This window comes from Amblyomma americanum, chromosome 1 (assembly GCF_052857255.1).
Source record: "Amblyomma americanum isolate KBUSLIRL-KWMA chromosome 1, ASM5285725v1, whole genome shotgun sequence".
Classification (NCBI taxonomy): Eukaryota; Metazoa; Arthropoda; class Arachnida; order Ixodida; family Ixodidae; genus Amblyomma; species Amblyomma americanum.
In genome coordinates this window covers 448291360-448309139 of record NC_135497.1, presented here as the reverse complement: position 1 = coordinate 448309139, position 17780 = coordinate 448291360, and the positions used below count along the sequence as shown (strand labels likewise).

Below are 17780 nucleotides of genomic sequence, written 5' to 3'. Positions count from 1 at the left end.
CGGAATGAAAGTTTGTATAACTTTTTATGGCAGTCTTAACCCCTCCCCCATCTAAAAAAAAACATTGCTGTAACAAAATACCAGGCAACGGTGAGTCACAGCAGTCATTTACCCACGCTCGAAACAACTCGTGGACGCTGAATATACGAAAAAAACAACCTCAGTGAAAACTTCGGTATAAAAACGAGAACGTGAAATCAACACAGTTCAATGCCTTCAGGAGGCATTGCACAGTTTTGCTCGAGGCGACCATTGGCGGCAGAACAGAGAAAGAGGTGTCAGCGTGTTGGTAGTACTAGCTCTATGGCATCTATGGTGTCAGCACAGCGCACAGCGCGCTGCCCTCGACAGCGGTCATACACCCGTGCGCCTTTTGCGTTTCACCACAGCCCATATAGTTTCTTACAATTAAAAGTAAGAAACTCTATGCTACAGTGAAGTTCACTGCATCTATGCCGCCACCTGAACGCGGGTGACGCTTACTTGCACGTGACGTCACGGGCAACTTTTTTGTTTTGCGCACGTGGTTTTGCGACTGCTTCGAGCCTGCGTGCCTGCACAGCCATCCGCAAGGGGACGGAACAGCGCTAGCGTGCGGCGGCGCTAGCGGGCCCTGGCTGTGGTTACCTCTGGAATGTGGTGTCAACAAAAGTTTGAAAGTATTTTCGCGATCGTTTTCATGAATTCGCCGTGATACTACCACACTTGCAAGCGCTTGAGAACTGCTGTGCACTGTATAAAGTGCCCGCCAACGGAGTGCTTCTTTGGTTATGGCATCGAGCTTGTGGCTGCTTGTCGCAGCGGTAGCGACGGTTGTGAGTTGCTTCTTGGTGTCGGGTAAGCACGGGATTTCTCCTCCTTCATACCTCGTGGTCACTGCCGCATCCTTGGCCTTCGAGCCACAGCGACTGTTTAGAGGCCGTTGTGTAGGCATGTACTAGACTGCTTGCCACAAGTCGCCTTAAGGACACGACCTGCGGGCACGCGGAACCGACGCTCACCCGTGACCGGTCACACCCTGTTCTGACTAGGCCTCAGATACGCTAGTCGTTGAAAAAAACCTCTGCGGATGTAACAGCCACCTAATCTGGAGGTGGCTTTTGCATCCAACAGGGAGTCAGCTGGAGCGGAATCCGGTTGGCCTCTTGCGTTCGCTGTAATCAATCCGTAAGCGCTGCCTTTAATGTTCAGAGTTGTAACTGTCGGTGGATGTTGGCTAGCTTCGCCGCGCGACTTGCGGCTATCTCGTTTTTCGGGAGTTGTCTGCGCTTCGCCAGGCCATAGCGCCGCTTTATTACGATGCGATGACAGACGTAGCCTCAAGGACTTGGGTTACGGTTGCAAACGCTTGCTGTCCATTTTGCATTGCGGGGTCAGAAATGGTGGTGGGCCGGCCATCGCCTCTGGTGCGCTTCGTGCCACACGACTGAGTGGCGCGGGCGTCGCCAAACAAAGGGCGGCGACCTCCTGCCAATCTGCCCGCGACCAAGGGAAACAGTCCGGACGGGAATGCGTCGCCGCTGAAAAAAGTGGTGGCCCGCCTGAGTCTGCTTTGATAGCGTTGACTAACGCCTAGGTTCTTCATCACATATTTGCAGAAGTAAAGGCGTGGTGATCGCGAATGCCACTGTGGGCTAAACATTGCGGCAACATTTGATTTAAGAGCGTGTTTCGTGTTTTTCACCCCCACCATTTCGAGGAGGAGACTTAAGAGAGCTCAGGCCTGCCTCTCTTGAGACCTCCTTTTTCTGCACCACAAACAGTGAGGGGCAATAACACTGGATTGTATACATTTGCAATTTGGTGTCCGGCCAGCTGGAACTTCCACTTGGGTGAAATTCACAGTATAGGATTATGCAGCGCAGGTTTTCAGATGATATGCTGGTCCTATGTTCTGTAAACTTTCGAAGTCTGCTTTACATATGCACTTCTGGAGTAGTTTTCTTGTTTGGTTCAAGACTGTTATTCTTTATGAAAGTGACGATGTGGGCTGGTTGGTAGTGCAGTTTTTTTTGCTTTTTTTGACACTCTAGGAAGCACAAAACACACTGATGCCAGTGTGTTTTGTTCTTTTTGATGTACTTGTTTTCTGTGCATTTGCTGAAAGATACATACCGTGTGTGAGTTTTGCATCCAGGGTTACTGTCCTCGGTGATTGTACCCAACTGAATTTCAGTGGAGGCCATCTATTGTCACCAGTGTGACTCCAACCAGCACCTGCACTGCTCGGAGCAGTGGGATCATATCAGTTCACCAGAGCCAGCAAGCTGTGATCACCTGTTTGAGGCCAGCTACTGCGTCAAGGCCACGGGCATGTATGAAGGTGAGTTGGGAACAGTCATGTGGTTATGTTTGCATTTCATTAGACCTCCATTTCTGTTTGAAGGTCAGAGTAGTAGAATATTGAAGCAGTCCAAAATGGCTTCTGTTGTATGATGGTGCTCTTGCATAAACAGAAGCACATATCACTGATGCTATCTCATTTTGTGAAACTTCTTTGGAGGAAATGATTGCTTATGCAATAAGTGTGGGGGATTTACATTCTCAAAGTGTAACTAATATGCTGATATGGCTTATTTGCTGCTGTTAGGGTGCTCTGATATGTATTTTTTTGTGTGTGCGAGCTTTGACTCTCCTCAATGTGAAATAAATGAGTTTCTGAAAATATTTGCAACAGCAGGTTACATACATAGTGCATTCTTTCTTCTTAGCTATTCTGAAAGAGAGACAGTTAGAAGGAAAGCTTTAGCTTTAGAGGTTGTAGCCTTTCCGTATTTTCCTATACCCGTGTCACATTGCAAGATTTAACATCATTTGAAGGAAATGAGATTCAGTACGTCAAGTGCAATCTGCCCTCATTCAAACTGCCCTACCCTAGGGACATTGGCAATAAAAGCTTCCCACCACCCTCATTCAATGCTACATGGTGAAGATTGTCAAGCAAGGATGATGGCCTTTTCAATGAGGATAAAAATATGATATATTAAAGTAAAAAAAACATTGGCACAGTGGTTGAGGTTGTAATTTAATGTTAAATATTTGGAGGCATTTTTCATATTCATTTGAAAGTAATAATTCAGTTCCACGTTGCTGCTTTAGCAGTGCCTATCCATCACAAGTCAGGACACAACTTGGGGGTGAAGCAAGCAGCACGCAAGGACTGAGCACAAGAGCGGATAAGGTTGTGCGCAGCGCACTTCACCATGGAAAGAACACCAGCAAGCCCAGTACTGTAAAACTTCGTTAACACACAACATGAAAAGAAGTAGGGCCCTGTTCCCATTTGACGAGTGGCGATAGAAACAGCGCTAGTATAATGATGGGATGAGGAATACCACCATCAGCTGTGTGTAGGGGGAACAAAAACAGCGAGGACAGAGAGGAAGGTAGAGATAATGACGTTCCTGAAGCAGTAGGCACAAAAGGCCAGCGAGCAGTCTATAAAATGAAATCCATGTAGGAAAGACAGGAGGCAGCAAGGCATCAAACCATTTCTGTCAGCCTATATTCTGAGATATGTTGAACAAGGATATCAGGTTAAAGAAAGTGAACAGCTCAAATTAGCTCTGAAATGGAAGCACTTATCCAAACAACCAAGAACAGGCCCCCAACTGCCTTTCTGCACTCTTGCGGTTATCGTTTCGACTCAGATGAGCAATGGTACCCTGTTTTATGACACCGCAGCAGCTTCAAGGTGTTGCATTGTGAGCTCATTGCAACAAGTTCCTGGTGTGCACAGGTCCAAGTGTCATAGTCATGCATTTTAGTCTAGCTGGAACTCTCAATAAACACTTTCTTTGTAGAAAAAAGCTTTTCAAGAAATTGCATTCTGTAATTTAGCATAGTAGTTTTTGTTCAGTTCCGGCCATTTTCAATGCAGTTCTGGATGTTCACAAAAGGTACCCTTAACTGCAATGTGTGTAGGGTATAATATGTGACAGTGTTGCGTGAAAATGTCGCAACCACGTAGTTTTTATGAAAACTAAGGTTTGTTTCAGTTGCTCAGTCCAGCATGGAGCTCACTCTAGTTTCACGTCGTGTTTAAAAAAATTCCGTCACCAAGTGTTTAAAGGGGACACGAGGACAACTCCATCCAAATATTGTTCTCAATAAAAACTGATTATCTTGCCTTTTCTGGCTATGTTAACGCTTGTCCAGCAGCATAGGATGCATTTATTAGCGAGAAAATTATAAAAATCTTCCCACCAGCTGTTCCAAACTTGTGATGTACCGTAAAAACAGGACTGTAGGTCGGACAGGAATATAGGTCGACCCTCCAACTAACCAATTATAAAAATTAGAAAAATCTTTTTCAATGGAAAAAGTACCGAAAGACACCCTTACCTTGAAACAAATGCGACTCAGCAGGTTGCACAATGGTAACAGAATATATTTTCATTTAAATGCTCGTATGTACACCCGACCAATTTTTTAACAGTATCTCGCACTCATCGACCAGCATGTTTGTTAGCACTTTATCACGGCACGGAGTGGCGAAAACAAATGAGGTACGCGCATGTGTACACACGCGCGTACTCTCACTTTCGCCGCTCCGTGCCGTGATCTCTGCCGCTTTCACGCAGATGCATTCGGCAGTCACAGGCAGCGATCTTGCACGCAGCTCCCGGACGAACTCCACAACCTTTCCTTCCAATTCTGGATACGCTGCGGTCCTCCCACAGAAGGATGTTGTCTTCTGGTTGCTGCAAGTTGTAATACGCAGCTTCTGCCTCCGCCAGGTTGCCGTGAGCTCCCACATACTCAGTCATGTTTTTCTTGAAGGCGACGGTGAATTGCCGTCAGCTTCCGCTCATTTTGAAACAAAATGTGAAAAAGCAGCCTTTAACCGAAATAGCTTTGCAACAACGGAAATGCAAAATGGCGGTGCCTGGTGGCACAATGTCGCCACACCGCGCTGTTGCTGGTGGCGATTGTGATGGAGGCTGTTGACTTCAGCCACCCATTGTTGCAAGACTTCCGTAGTTCTTCCTCCAATGACCGGTATATAAGATGGGGGTCAACTTTTTGCCATGGTTTTTTGAAAACAAGTTCAACCTATATTCCGGTTTTTTCGGTACTTACCAAAACCTATAGCCATTTTGAATGGCAGTGTAGCCTAGCCTCTGGAATCTGCGCCCAAGAATCAATGTCGATGCATGCATTTTACTTACGGAATCAGCCGATGATAGTGACGCCTGTATTTTTTTTTCTAGCTTATAAATGCTCAGTTTTCGTTGCGAGTAGTCAATCTTTGATTAGTCCATGTTGCCCTTTTGGTACAGGCCAACTTCTGTTTCTCCTCAGTGTCCCTTGAAGATCCTCTCATTTTGCTCTTCCAACTACACTCATGTCAACAAACCCGCCGCGGTGGCTCAGTGGTTATGGCGCTCGGCTGCTGACCCGCAAGACGCGGGTTCGATCCTGGCTGCGGCGGTCGAATTTCTATAGAGGCGAACTTCTAGAGGCCCGTGTACTGTGCAATGTCAGTGCACGTTAAAGAACCCCAGGTGGTCGATGTTTCCAGACAGACAGACAGACAGACAGACAGAAAAACTTTATTGAGCAAGTGAGTTTTAGAACCAGCTGGGTCCCTGGGCCACTGCGCGGTCCCATAAACCTAAACTCATGTCAACTGTGCTTGCAGACAGGCACAAGGATGGTAGCAGCAGGAAGCGTGTTGTTATCGAAAAACATTTAACTGCAAAGTTTTAAGAACTGTTACGCAGCATGAGCAGTTGCACTTTACTCAAGCTGAATGCATTTTGAATAGCTGAGATAGTCACTTTAAAGATACCAGTGCACCTACATGTTCTGAACCCCACAAACCGTTCATCAAAGGCTCTTCTGTAAATGGCAGAATTCTTCTGCTGAGATTTGTTGGTTTCTGATGGCATGTGCCCCCTTGGCACATTGGAGAAGGGAGTCTTCTTTTCGGGGAAAATTTGTAGCCAGAGTTGCAACCAGATTTAAAGCAACATCACTTGCCAAATCCTTCGTGACAGATGCAATACTTCTATGGGCTCAGAGAGTGACGTATCCATAGCAGTGTCATGCAAAGCTATCGCCACCATCAAGCAGTGTTTAGTAATGTGAAAGCGTTATATGGCTTATCTGCAATGAAATCCAGCACTGTCCAGCAGCAATGGTCCGAAAACCTCAATGACATCACCATAATCTCACGATATCAGCAGTAGACCATAAGATAGTAATGGGTGATCATAGGCATCATCCTGCCAGTAATGAAAGAGGTAGTAAAGAAAGCATTAGGAGCAATGCACAGGGGAAAAGCAGCTGGTGAGGATCAGGTAACAGCAGATCTGTTGAAGGACGGAGGGGAGATTGTGCTAGAAAAACTAGCCGCCCTGTATACGCAATGCCTTATGACCTCGAACGTACCAGAAGCTGGGAAGAACACAAACATAATCTTAATTCATAAGAAAGGAGACGCCAAGGACTTGAAAAATTGCAGACCGATCAGCTTACTATCCGTTGCCTACAAGGTATTTACTAAGGTAATCGGTATGAAAGGGGGTTTGTGCACAAATAGGTCAGGGGAAAGAGTTCACGGTGGGCAACACAAAACGGCGAGCAGGACGGCGGGCAGCGCCGATGGCCAGTCCAAACACCAAGCGATCTCGTGCAGCGCAGCGTCACTTCGTCTTTCATCGGCGCTCCGTCAGTGATCTGCCTATGCGGCATCAGGCGCGGCAGTCATGGTTCGCTACAATTGCCGCGGGAACGAAGAGGAGCCACCCTGGCGACCTACGGTGAGGACAAGAGGAGCTGGTCAAAGTAGGGCTTCAGGCGGCTGACGTGAACGGTTTCTCGGCCACGATGGCGCAAGTCTGAACAGAGGTTGAGCGGCTCCATGATGTAATTCACAGGCGACGTTTGCTGGACGACGCGATAAGGGCCATGGTTTCTGTACGGAATGTTGACGACAGTCCTGGTGGTGTGCCTGGAACCCAGAGCCAAACTAGGGATCCTATCGGAAAAACGTGTTGCCTGTTATCATTATCATGACGATGCTTATGGCGGCCTTGGGATGCCGAGGTAAAAGAGCGCGCCAACTGGCGGCATTCCTCCGCATGCTTTGCGACTTCGGAGAGGGGCATTCACTCGGAGGCGTCAGGAGTATATGGCAAGATGGTATCCATCGTGGACGACGGCTCATGCCCATACAGCAGGAAGAAAGGGGTAAAACCGGTGATTGACTGCGTGGCGGTGCTTTACTTGTACGTCACGAAAGGAAGGACAGCGTCCCAGTTGGTCTGATCCGCTGCGACGTACATCGTGAGCATGTCTCAGAGAGTACGATTGAAGCGCTCGGTTAGCCCGTTAGTTTGGGAATGGTAGGCAGTGGTGGTCCGATGTACGATGCGACATTCGGTAAGCAGAGCTTCAATGACGTCAAAAGATGGCGCAGGGTAGTGAACGCTTCGTCGCACTTGGCCGACCAAACAGACATGTCATTGTTTCCACCAAGTAGCTTCGTCAGTGGCTCAATGATCGACGTGAAATTGCGTACGAAGCACCGGAACTAGGAACACAAACCTATGAAGCTTCGAAGTTGCTTGAGCGACATAGGTTTAGAAAATTGTGCCACAGCACGGAGCTTGGCCGGGTCAGGGAGAACGCCCTCCTTGTAGACGATGTGCCCCAAGATGATCAACTTCCGAGCTGCGAAGTGGCACTTCTTGAGATTCAGCTGCAGGCCGGCCTCAGTCAGGCAAGTCAAAACCTGTCGTAAGCGTGTGAGGTGCGTGGTGAAATCGGCGGAAAAGACAACAATGTCGTCCAAGTAGCAGAGGCATATCTGCCACTTGAACTTCCACAAGATGTTATCCATCATCCTTTCGAATGTAGCGGGCGCGTTGCACAGACCGAACGGCATCACATTGAACTCGTAGAGGCCGTCGGTTGTAACAAATGCTGTCTTTTCTCTGTCAGGTGCAGCCATCGGTACTTGCCAGTAGCCGGAACGTAGGTCAAGGGAAGAAAAGTACTCAGCGCCTTGGAGGCAATCAAGAGCGTCGTCGATGCGGGGAAGAGGGTAATTGTCCTTGTGGGTAATTTTGTTGAGGCGGCGGTAGTCGACACAAAATTTGATTGAGCCATCTTTCTTCTTTACAAGTACCACCAGCGAAGACCAAGGGCTGTGAGATGGATGGATGACACCACGGTGTAGCATGTCCTCAACTTGTTCACTAATCACGTGGCGCTCTGCTGCTGACACGCAATATGGCCACTGTCGGGTGAGAACCGGTGTCTATGCGATGAGCGACGGTTGAAGTCCGGCCTAGAGGAGTGTGGGCGACGTCGAAAGCGGAACGAAACGTGTGCAGAAGGACTGAGAGCTGCGTGCGGTGGGCGGAAGGGAAACGGCATCCGCAAGGGCCTCGTGGCACAATGCCTAACTCGCTAGCAAAACGTGTTGGCGGCTGTGCAAACGCAAAGCTCGAGTGAACAAAGCCCTTTCTTGAGTTGAACGAGACTGCTCAGTTCGTGCGAGGGTACAAAAAAACGGGCGGGCAGCAAAGTGCGCCCCCTCTCAACACCACGGTCCGGTGGTCGTGCCTCTTCTGACGTGGTGCAGGCAGCTCCGAAAAGCATTAGGCCTAACTACCACTCCGACAATGACCGTGAACACAACAAAGACCCGAAACGGGTTACGTGCGCGCAGCCGCGAGGAGACATCAGCTTTGTGGGGTGGTCCTACCCCGCTCACTGCACAAAGCAACTTCTGAGCGGTCGGCGCCCACCGTATCGGACGGTGTCGGAGCGCCCGGTGCCGAGCTGCAATACCAGCGAGCTCGTAGCGGCACCCGTGGCCCCAGGCCACCCGGCTCCCGGAGCCGCGACTCCCAGAGTCGAAAAAGAGACAGTAGAGAAAATATTGTAACAGTTGTTACACTGAAAAGGAACTGCAGCGGCTGAACGAGGGCACCAGAGAAACGGACCTACACTTCAGCGTCGTCTACTTCTAGAGGCTGCGATCTCTTTCTTCTTCTACTTCCAATCCTCGTGTCACTGCCCCCTCTTCAGGAGCATCGCCCCGATGCGGTGTTACCGTCAGACCGAATAGCGGGGAGAAAAAGTGTTCAAGAGGTACACCACGAGTCTGACATCAAGGAATATGACTACATGCAGCCGGAAAGTCACTCGGGGGGTCGCTCGTAGTACGGCTTCATTCGCACCACATGCACAACGTCGCTGCGCTTGCCGTTGTGCGATGAACGAGCTGGCGAGGCTGGTGCAACTTCGTACGTTACGTCGCTAAGGCGGCGGACAACAAGGTAAGGGCCGAAGTAGCGGCGCAGTAACTTTTCGGACAGCCCGCGACGACGAACGGGCGTCCAAACCCACACATAGTCGCCTGGGTGGTAGGTAACGTAGCGGCGTCCAAGGTTGTAGCGGTCAGCATCGATCTGCTGCTGACAGTGAATGCGGTGTCTGGCCAGTTGCCGTGCTTCTTCCGCGCGCTGAACATAGGTGGCGACGTCGACAACAAGTTCACTCTCACTGTCAGGGGGGTCCACGGGTAGCATAGCATCGAGGGGGGTGGTAACCTGTTGACCGAAGACTAATTCGAACGGAGTAAACTGCGTCGTCTCTTGCTGCGCGGTATTATACGCGAATGTTGCGTATGGGAGAATTTCGTCCCATGTCTTGTGCTCGATATCAATATACATGGAAAGCATGTCGGTCAAGGTCCTGTTGAGGCGTTCTACCAAGCCATTTGTCTGCGGGTGGTAGGCTGTTGTACGTCTATGGCTGGTGTGCGTGAGCTTGAGTACAGCCTGAGTGAAGCGGGCTGTAAATGCAGCTCCACGGTCAGTAATGATAGCTGCAGGAGCGCCATGACGCAGGACGATGTTGTGGACGAAGAAGTCGGCGACTTCAGCAGCAGTACCGTTTGCAAGTGACGTGGTCTCAGCGTATCAGGTCAAATAATCTGTCGCGACCGCAATCCACCGGTTTCCTCTGGTCGACTTCGGAAAAGGGCCGAGGAGGTCTATGCCAATTTGCTGAAAAGGGGTCTTTGGTGGTGCTATGGGCTGCAGAAAGCCGGCTGGCTTCAGAGGAGGAGATTTGCGCCGTTGGCAATCCCGGCTTGTTGTTACGTATCTACGCACGGATGGGAGTAAATTGGGCCAGTAATACTTAAGCCGAATCTTTGCCAGTGTGCGACTAACCCCCAAGTGGCCGGCGGATGGTTCATCATGACAAGCGCTTAAGATTTCGGAGCGTAACTGGGATGGCACAACAAGCAGAAACGTCTCTTTGTTGCTGTCAAAGTTGCGCTTGTAGAGGACTCCACGCCGCAGAATGAAGGTCTGCAGTCCACGGCGAAACACACGAGGTACATGAGAATTCAAACCCTCCAGATACTTAACGAGTGGCGCCAACTCAGAATCTGCTCGTTGAAGCTGCGCCATACGGGAGATGCTAATGGCACAAAGAACAGGGCAATCTTCGGGGATGTCTTGCGTAGCCGGTTCCACAGGCGCTCGTGATAAACAGTCCGCGTCCTGGTGCTGCCGACCCGATTTATAGACGACCGTAACGTCGTACTCCTGTAAACGGAGGCTCCATCTGGCCAACCGGCCAGAAGGGTCTTGAATGCTGGCCAGCCAGCATAGCGAGTGATGATCGCTGACAACACGAAACGGTCGGCCGTAGATGTAAGGTCGAAACTTACTCAGAGCCCAGAGTACGGTAAGGCACTCTTTTTCGGTCGTCGAATAGTTCCGTTCCGATCGAGAAAGTGTGCAGCTCGCGTAGGCGATTACTCGCTCTGCGCCGTCCTGCCACTGTACGAGGATCGCTCCGAGGCCGACATTGCTGGCGTCGGTGTGGACATCAGTCTCTGCATTCTCGTCAAAATGAGCTAGTATTGGTGGACTTTGAAGGCGGCAGCGGACTATCGTTTAGGCGCGGATGGAGCAAGATTGATTCGGCCTAAGGGCTGCATATCATACTGCCACATGTCATTCTTACTTTTAGAAGTCTCGATTAGTGGCAGGGCGAAAATGTGGCGAGATGTAAAACGAAGTGCTTGAGGTTGCCAGTCGCGGTACTTGAGATTCGCCGCAGCGAAATACTTCGTATAGTGAACTGCTTTTTGGGCATAGACTTAGCCTGTGCAAACAGGCTCACTAGCTTTGGCAGCTTTGCCTGCTGTGTATGAAACAGAGTATAATGACTCTAGCAGTCGATTTGAGCGATATCAAATCTGCACACAGGGCCATTAAAAACACCTTTCCTTTACGTCTTCACATTGTAAATGCAAGGGCCAGCTTTAAGGCAACGTTATTGTGCTAGAGGTTCTCGTAGGTTATAGTACAAACTTGTATATCAGTTGAAGCCGTTCAAGAAAATAAGTGGCCAGATTACAGCTGATGCAGCTCTTTATGACCTGTGTAACCAGTGCACTTCAGTGAGCAGTTCACATAGCAGGTGTAGGACAGTGCGCATTTCCTTGACTGCCCAACCAACTTCAAGTGAGTATTTCTTCATGTTCTTTCTGTGGCACTCGCAGGTCGCATTGGCACATTTCGGTTCTGTTCGTCACGTGATCGAGGTCATTACTGTGACTATGTGCAACGGCCTGGAGACGATCGAGAGTATCGAGCCTGCATCTACACATGCAGTGGTGATGGCTGCAATGCTTCGGTGGCACTCAAGCCCTGGACTGGCAGCATAGCCCTAATGCTGCTTATAGTCATTGCCAGGGCAGCTGTGGTCCTCTGAGGGCGCTGCTGTTCGAGGTGCTTGTGTGTGGTGTAATGACGGCTGACTTCGTGCAACAGTGGCGCAGCTTTGGCTGAGCCACTTTCAAGCTGTGGTGCCAGCACCTCATGAAGGCAAATAGTGCAGCCCACATCAAAAGATGACTTGAATGTCCATGTGCTACATGATTCAAGGTTGAAGCTGGTGTGGAAGTACTTTCTTTCTCGGGCCATTTGCTTGCGCTATGCAGTATTGATGTGGAAGCGCTTGCTTCTTTCCTGGGAAGCTTCTCACATTTCATATGCTTAATTGCTACTGCGGTCCATAAAATTTTGCGCTGCATGTAGTCTCACTGCTCAGCAGCAGTGAATTTGTAAGCTCACATTGGAAGTGGGAGTTCCATGTTGAAAAGATATTTCTTGATCAAGGAAGTGCAGATCCATGCAGTTTTAGCTCGTGAGGACCTGCCTCCCACCCCCAAGGCTCATTTGGGGCTTTGAATCTCAAAGTTCATTATGTGTCAGCTTGTTTGGAAACCTGGAGCAAATATTTCAGATTCTGAAGTTGTGAATTTTGCTGTCAGATCTTTTGTCTGGCTACAAAATAGTGTTTTGATGATTTAAAAACTTGGAAACTGTAGTGAACTATGATGAACGCACCTGATGTTGCCCGCATGGCAGATGAAGTTAAAGACGAAGTGCTGGCGCACGGCTCCAGATCTCTGGCTGTGTAGACTAACTTCGCTTCTGCTGCTGGCCGCTCAGCTGTTTGTGAACTGCATCGCCGGGTTCACTGGTGCACGAACCCCCTTTCAAAATGCGTTTTTATAATATGACACTTAACATGACAATTTTAGCTTCCAAACGCTGGCACGGAATCTCAAATGTAACTGTGCCAGGTGCATTTTTTCCAGGAACCAGGAGGGAGTACTGTACTTCCAGCTCCTCCGATTTTTCAGTTATGCAGTTGTATCTTTTTTGTGGCTGCAAATTACTGTTTTTGAAAGATTTAAAAGAAATAGATTGTTGATGTTTTTTTTTATTTTTTGACCTAAATATAGCATTTCTTTTGCTCATTGCTGCGTATTTCATTGGCAGCTTCACATGGCAGCATGAAGTGCATTTCACTGAACCCCTTCTTGCCATTATGATGCACGCATATTTTGGATTTAGTTGACTACTTGATATCATTGCTGCATTGTACTTTTGTCCTGACAATTTCACTGCCAAGATAAGTGGCGTCCAGTGTCAACGAGTCAGTTTCAGTAGAATGCTGTTGACCACACTTTCTCAACTGCAGTATTTGTTCACAGAGCTCATATGTTCTATTTTTTGTGTGTAGTATGTGTTTATGTGCAGGCTTTTAACTTTGCTGGTTTGATTGGCAAACGAGAGTCCACATTCACCAGTAAAATTCTTTGGAACTGTTTAAAGTCAAAATGTCTCACTTTTCGGGTCCTTTTGCTCTTGAAAAGAACCTAGTATCATTTAGGCATTTTTTGTACATCTGCTCAGTGTATTGGGCAAAAACGGGCTTGTTTAACTCCTTTTGGTGCACTTTGGTGACACTTACAGTTGCATGATGCTTTTGTGAGTAACAGTGTGTGGGAGGATGTTAGTTTGTTGTAACTTACGGAGCATTGCAAAGGCTGATTCAAGAAACTCTGAGACTAGAGCTTTTGCTTTGTTGCCATTCCCGATAGGGAAAAGTTGGTGCAGAACATCGGAGCAAATGAAATCAGCAAACATGACACATAAGCACACAGTGCTGCTGTATTGTGATGTAACATTCACACAGTGTCATTTTGTCACTTGTCAGCTTGCTATTTGTGTACCAACCAAGACCAAGCATGACTTGCCATAGGCCAAGCAAATGACCTCATTAGATAGATCTGGCACAGCGGAGACGTACTAATGTAGACGTATACTAATTTACCGGGTGCCTCCTGTGCACGCACAATGGCAAGGGCAGGCCAGGTAGGGCCACTGCGCATGCTCAGCCTGAGTCTGGCAATCGGGTATATGTCTCCGCTATGCTAAATCTCTTCCAGCCTTCATGGCCCACAATTTTCTGGGCACATATTGGGATTTACCATCTTCGGTACCCAGTGATGTTCCACTCGGGGAACTCACCGTTTTGGGGAATTTTCAGAACAAAATTTGGCAAAATGGGAATCATAAGTTTTTAGGGATTTTTACGAACCGAAATTTTCTAATTTTTTTTCCACATTGCTGGCTTTCCCAAACAGCTGCAGGGAAAAGGGGCCAGAAATAGGGATTTTTCAGGTCTAATTAAGGGAATTTTCATTTAGGGCATCACTGTTGGTACCAGTGCACGAAGGGTGTTGCAGGCACAGTTCATGTGGCTGATGCTGTACTCATAGTCACTTCATAGTTTCAGAATTAAATATGGGGAGGAATAATTGCACTATTCAGAAAGTTACCCCTCTTGAGCCGTAACCTTTTACAATAGAATTTCGATAAGAACACGCTTGATTCGAATTTCTGCTGATATGAATTCACATATTTCCGCGGCTGGAGTGCATCATGTACAATGTGCAGAATTTCGGATATTGCAAACACACTCCCGCTCCACTATGGATGATACAAACATGCAAGCTGCGACCGCACCCTTGAGCACTAAGCGCTACCCGTACATTGCCAGCCAGCATGAGCGCTAGTTGTGAGCTACACACACCACGAGCAGTAAGTGGTGGCAATCAACAATCACCAGTCACACTGTAAGCACTAGGAGCAGCGAGCGGCAGCACATGGTCTGCAAATCACCAAGAGCACGAGTGAGCGTGTCTGCGTGGCCCTAAGTAAATCCCATCAGCCATGAACAGATACGTGAATGCATTTCCCGTGCTTCTGCTTACGGTTTTCGTTAATTTTTTGTGATACGAAATTTCGGATGACATGAATATTTTTCACTACCCCGTGAGATTCATATCATCGAGATTCTGCTGTAAGTGGTGGTATGGAAAGGTGTTACATTCAAATACAGGTTTCCCAGCAGTGCTTCACTTTTTGGGGTGGTCTGCACCAGCAGTGTTTGTTGACGAAGAATGTGGGTGGCTGTTGATGCTGATGGCCACTGCTTTGGTGAAGTCGTGAAATGCATACCCCTCAGATGTTTCTTTGCATGGGAAGACAATCACAGGCCCAGTAGTGCAGTGTCCAGAGCTACTGTAAAGTGTTACAGGAAGGCAAAACAAGTGCCATCATGTTTTTACGGGGGCATGTAGATACTGCCAAGAGTGCATAACTGCTGGGGGTGACTGTACTGCATAATAATGCTCTGCTCAGAAAAAAAAAACAACTCCAAACTTTTGTTTGAATGTAACTTCTTTCAGTTCATTCACTTAAGGGGGATGTGGGGATCAGACCACAAAAATCGCGAAAAAAGTTGATTTTTGAATAGTACACTTTTTGTTATCTACAACACTCTATGTTGTGCTGAAATATTTCACCCAGAAATAAACTCTAAGCGGTTCAAATAAATATATTTGTGAGCATCTACACATTGACAGTGTGTGCTAGTTTAGAACTTTCAGGCTTGTTTTCTCGAAAGTTTGTTTTGAGCTTATCATCTTGCTCGTGGAAAGCATAGCACGGCAATGGGAGCGCGGATTTTAATCCCGTTTGTTTTGTTGTAATTGCTGAAATGTGCTTATGTCAAGGCAGTCTCAGATTAACCGTTAAGGCTCACCATTTTTTATTACACTATAAGGGAAGCATGGTGCATTCTAAACATAAAAAAGAAGGTGCATACTATGTCGTTTAGGAAAAGAGCAGAAAAATATTAAAAGAAATTAAGAGAATCTTGATTTACACCATACTTCTTAGTACCTATTATAAACATTTACAGACCCATAATCCATTTTGCTGTCACGTTAAGCTTTCCATGAGCAAGCAACATGTGACCAACATATAAACAATGATAAAATAAAGACTACTGAAGATATCATTGTGAAACTTAGTAGCTGTCTGTTTGATGCTATTTCAAGCCAGTCTGCCAAATTTCATCACTCTTAGTCAAAAAATAAAGACGTTTGTTCCGATCCCCTCATCCCTCCTTAATGGAAAAGAAACAGCCCATGATGCAAAGGTTATTAGACTGGAATGGTAGAATGGCTGTTCTTAACCCTTTTGGCCCTGATATCGAAGATAAGTAGCATTTTTTCTGAAGCCTTATTTATATTCATGAAAGTTTCTGTACTTTCGTGCTCTTTGTTGTGGTTGAAACTGATGAAGATGGTGTACAACGCAAATCATGGGCACCATGAGATGTGCATATTCTGACATTGTCTACTTGCTTTGTAGATTTTGTAGATTTTTAAAACTTACTGTCTCCTCGTCTCTATGAATTTTTTTGTGCCAGGGTGTTTTTTAAGTTTCAAATTACTGGAGTCAGTAACCATATTTAAAATTTTTTGCAATGGCAATGATAAATGTTCTGCACCGTTTTTAACAAGTGCTCTTATGAGGACATCGTGGCTTGGTCATAAAATTTTTAGCCTTTCATTTAAAGGGACACTAGAGGAGAATATTAAGGTCATCATGATACTATACAGATTGTTCCTTAAGAACACTGCAAATCTCTTTTCTGCAGAAAAGTGACATTACTTACAAAATTGCAAATGAAGTTCACAATTTTTGCAATTCTTTACCCTTTTTGAAATGTTGGGTGGTTATTTTATTTTTACGATGTAACCACCCCTGGTCATGTAATTTTTATGACGTGTGTTCAGTGAAGCTCTTGGTAGTATCCAAAGTGCCATTTCTGGAGGGCAAGAATATTGGAAACACTGAAGTTGTGGTGCAAAGAAAAGAAAGTTCCGCAGCCTTGGCTCTGCTGTCACGTTTTCGGCCAGGCTGGATTGGACAGTGAGCAGAACGCAATGGTATGTGCCATTGCGGCCATGTTGAGAGAGAATCATAGCTCAAGTGCTCTGCAATTCACAAAATTGTTTTCAGCATACAGTCTCATTATAATGGTAAGTGAATAAAGAAACTTTTACTCTGTTCAGTGCCGCTTTTAGCGCACATGTGAAGTAGATGATGTCAAGGTAGGAAGAGAAGTAAAAGGACGCATTCACAGAAGTAGTGGAAGAAAAACTCAAAAACTGAGTTTCTTTGCATTCAGCACGTGTTGTCTGGCAGCGATTAACGCCGGCTGCCAACCTAACAGTTGAGAATGCATTTTTTCGGCACGAAATACACAGGACAAAGATGCACGCAGGATGAACGCTGCATTCATCCTGCGTGTATCTCCTTTCTTTGTCCTTTGTATTTTGCGCTGAAAAAATGCATTCTACGTACCAAGATCAACTAGCCAGTCTTTTCACTTTTATAATAGAGAAATGTGACAACGTTCCCCACTGCGCCGACAGAAAATCCCAAGCTTTTCCTAGTGGTCACTGGTGGAGGACGTTTGGTACGGCTAAACTGACCGCAGCCAGGCAGCAGCTGCGGTGCAAGTTCAAAAGCTGTGCCAGAAAACTTCGGATGAATTGGCAGAAGCAGAATACAGCTCTGTCCTTGAGGAAATCAAAAAGAGAAACTGCTTCAAGGCTTTCGAAGCCCACAATCTATGCCATCAAGTTAATAAAGACGCCATTTTTGTGACAAAAATATTTGTGCACCGAGCGGCATGGTGAAAGATCATATGCCAATAGCGTGACTATGGCAACCACTGTGCCCTGGCTTCCTCATATAAGGACATGTTTCCATTGTCCGTTACCAGTGCATGCACCTGGTATAATTGTTTTTTGGTTACCTGGCTGCTAAAAATGCTGAATAAGCCAATAAAAATTCCAGGATTGTACAAAAAAATTCAGGGCTGAAAGGGTTCAAGCTTTACCAACATGAATACAGCTTCAAATGTAATGAAAAATGTAAAGTATGCAAACACAGCTAGAGAACATTCTTTCATGCATGCATGCTTGGCTAGGTCACCACAAGGGCATCGCTTTCGATTCATGCATGCTAACTAGTAATGCTTCCATTCCAACTACTAGTGATGCTTTTATCGTGTACTATTGT

General features: G+C 46.9%; 1 protein-coding gene across 1 annotated transcript; it reads left to right on the top strand.

Annotated features, from left to right (window-relative positions):
* The first annotated feature begins 554 nt into the window (after positions 1 to 554).
* LOC144115960 (UPAR/Ly6 domain-containing protein bou-like) lies at positions 555 to 16764 on the top strand. The gene is made up of 3 exons (XM_077650600.1): positions 555 to 837; positions 2177 to 2323; positions 11543 to 16764. Exons 1-3 carry the CDS (start codon positions 771 to 773, stop codon positions 11752 to 11754), a joined length of 426 nt encoding a protein of 141 aa, XP_077506726.1. The 5' UTR covers positions 555 to 770; the 3' UTR covers positions 11755 to 16764.
* Positions 16765 to 17780: the final 1016 nt, after the last annotated feature.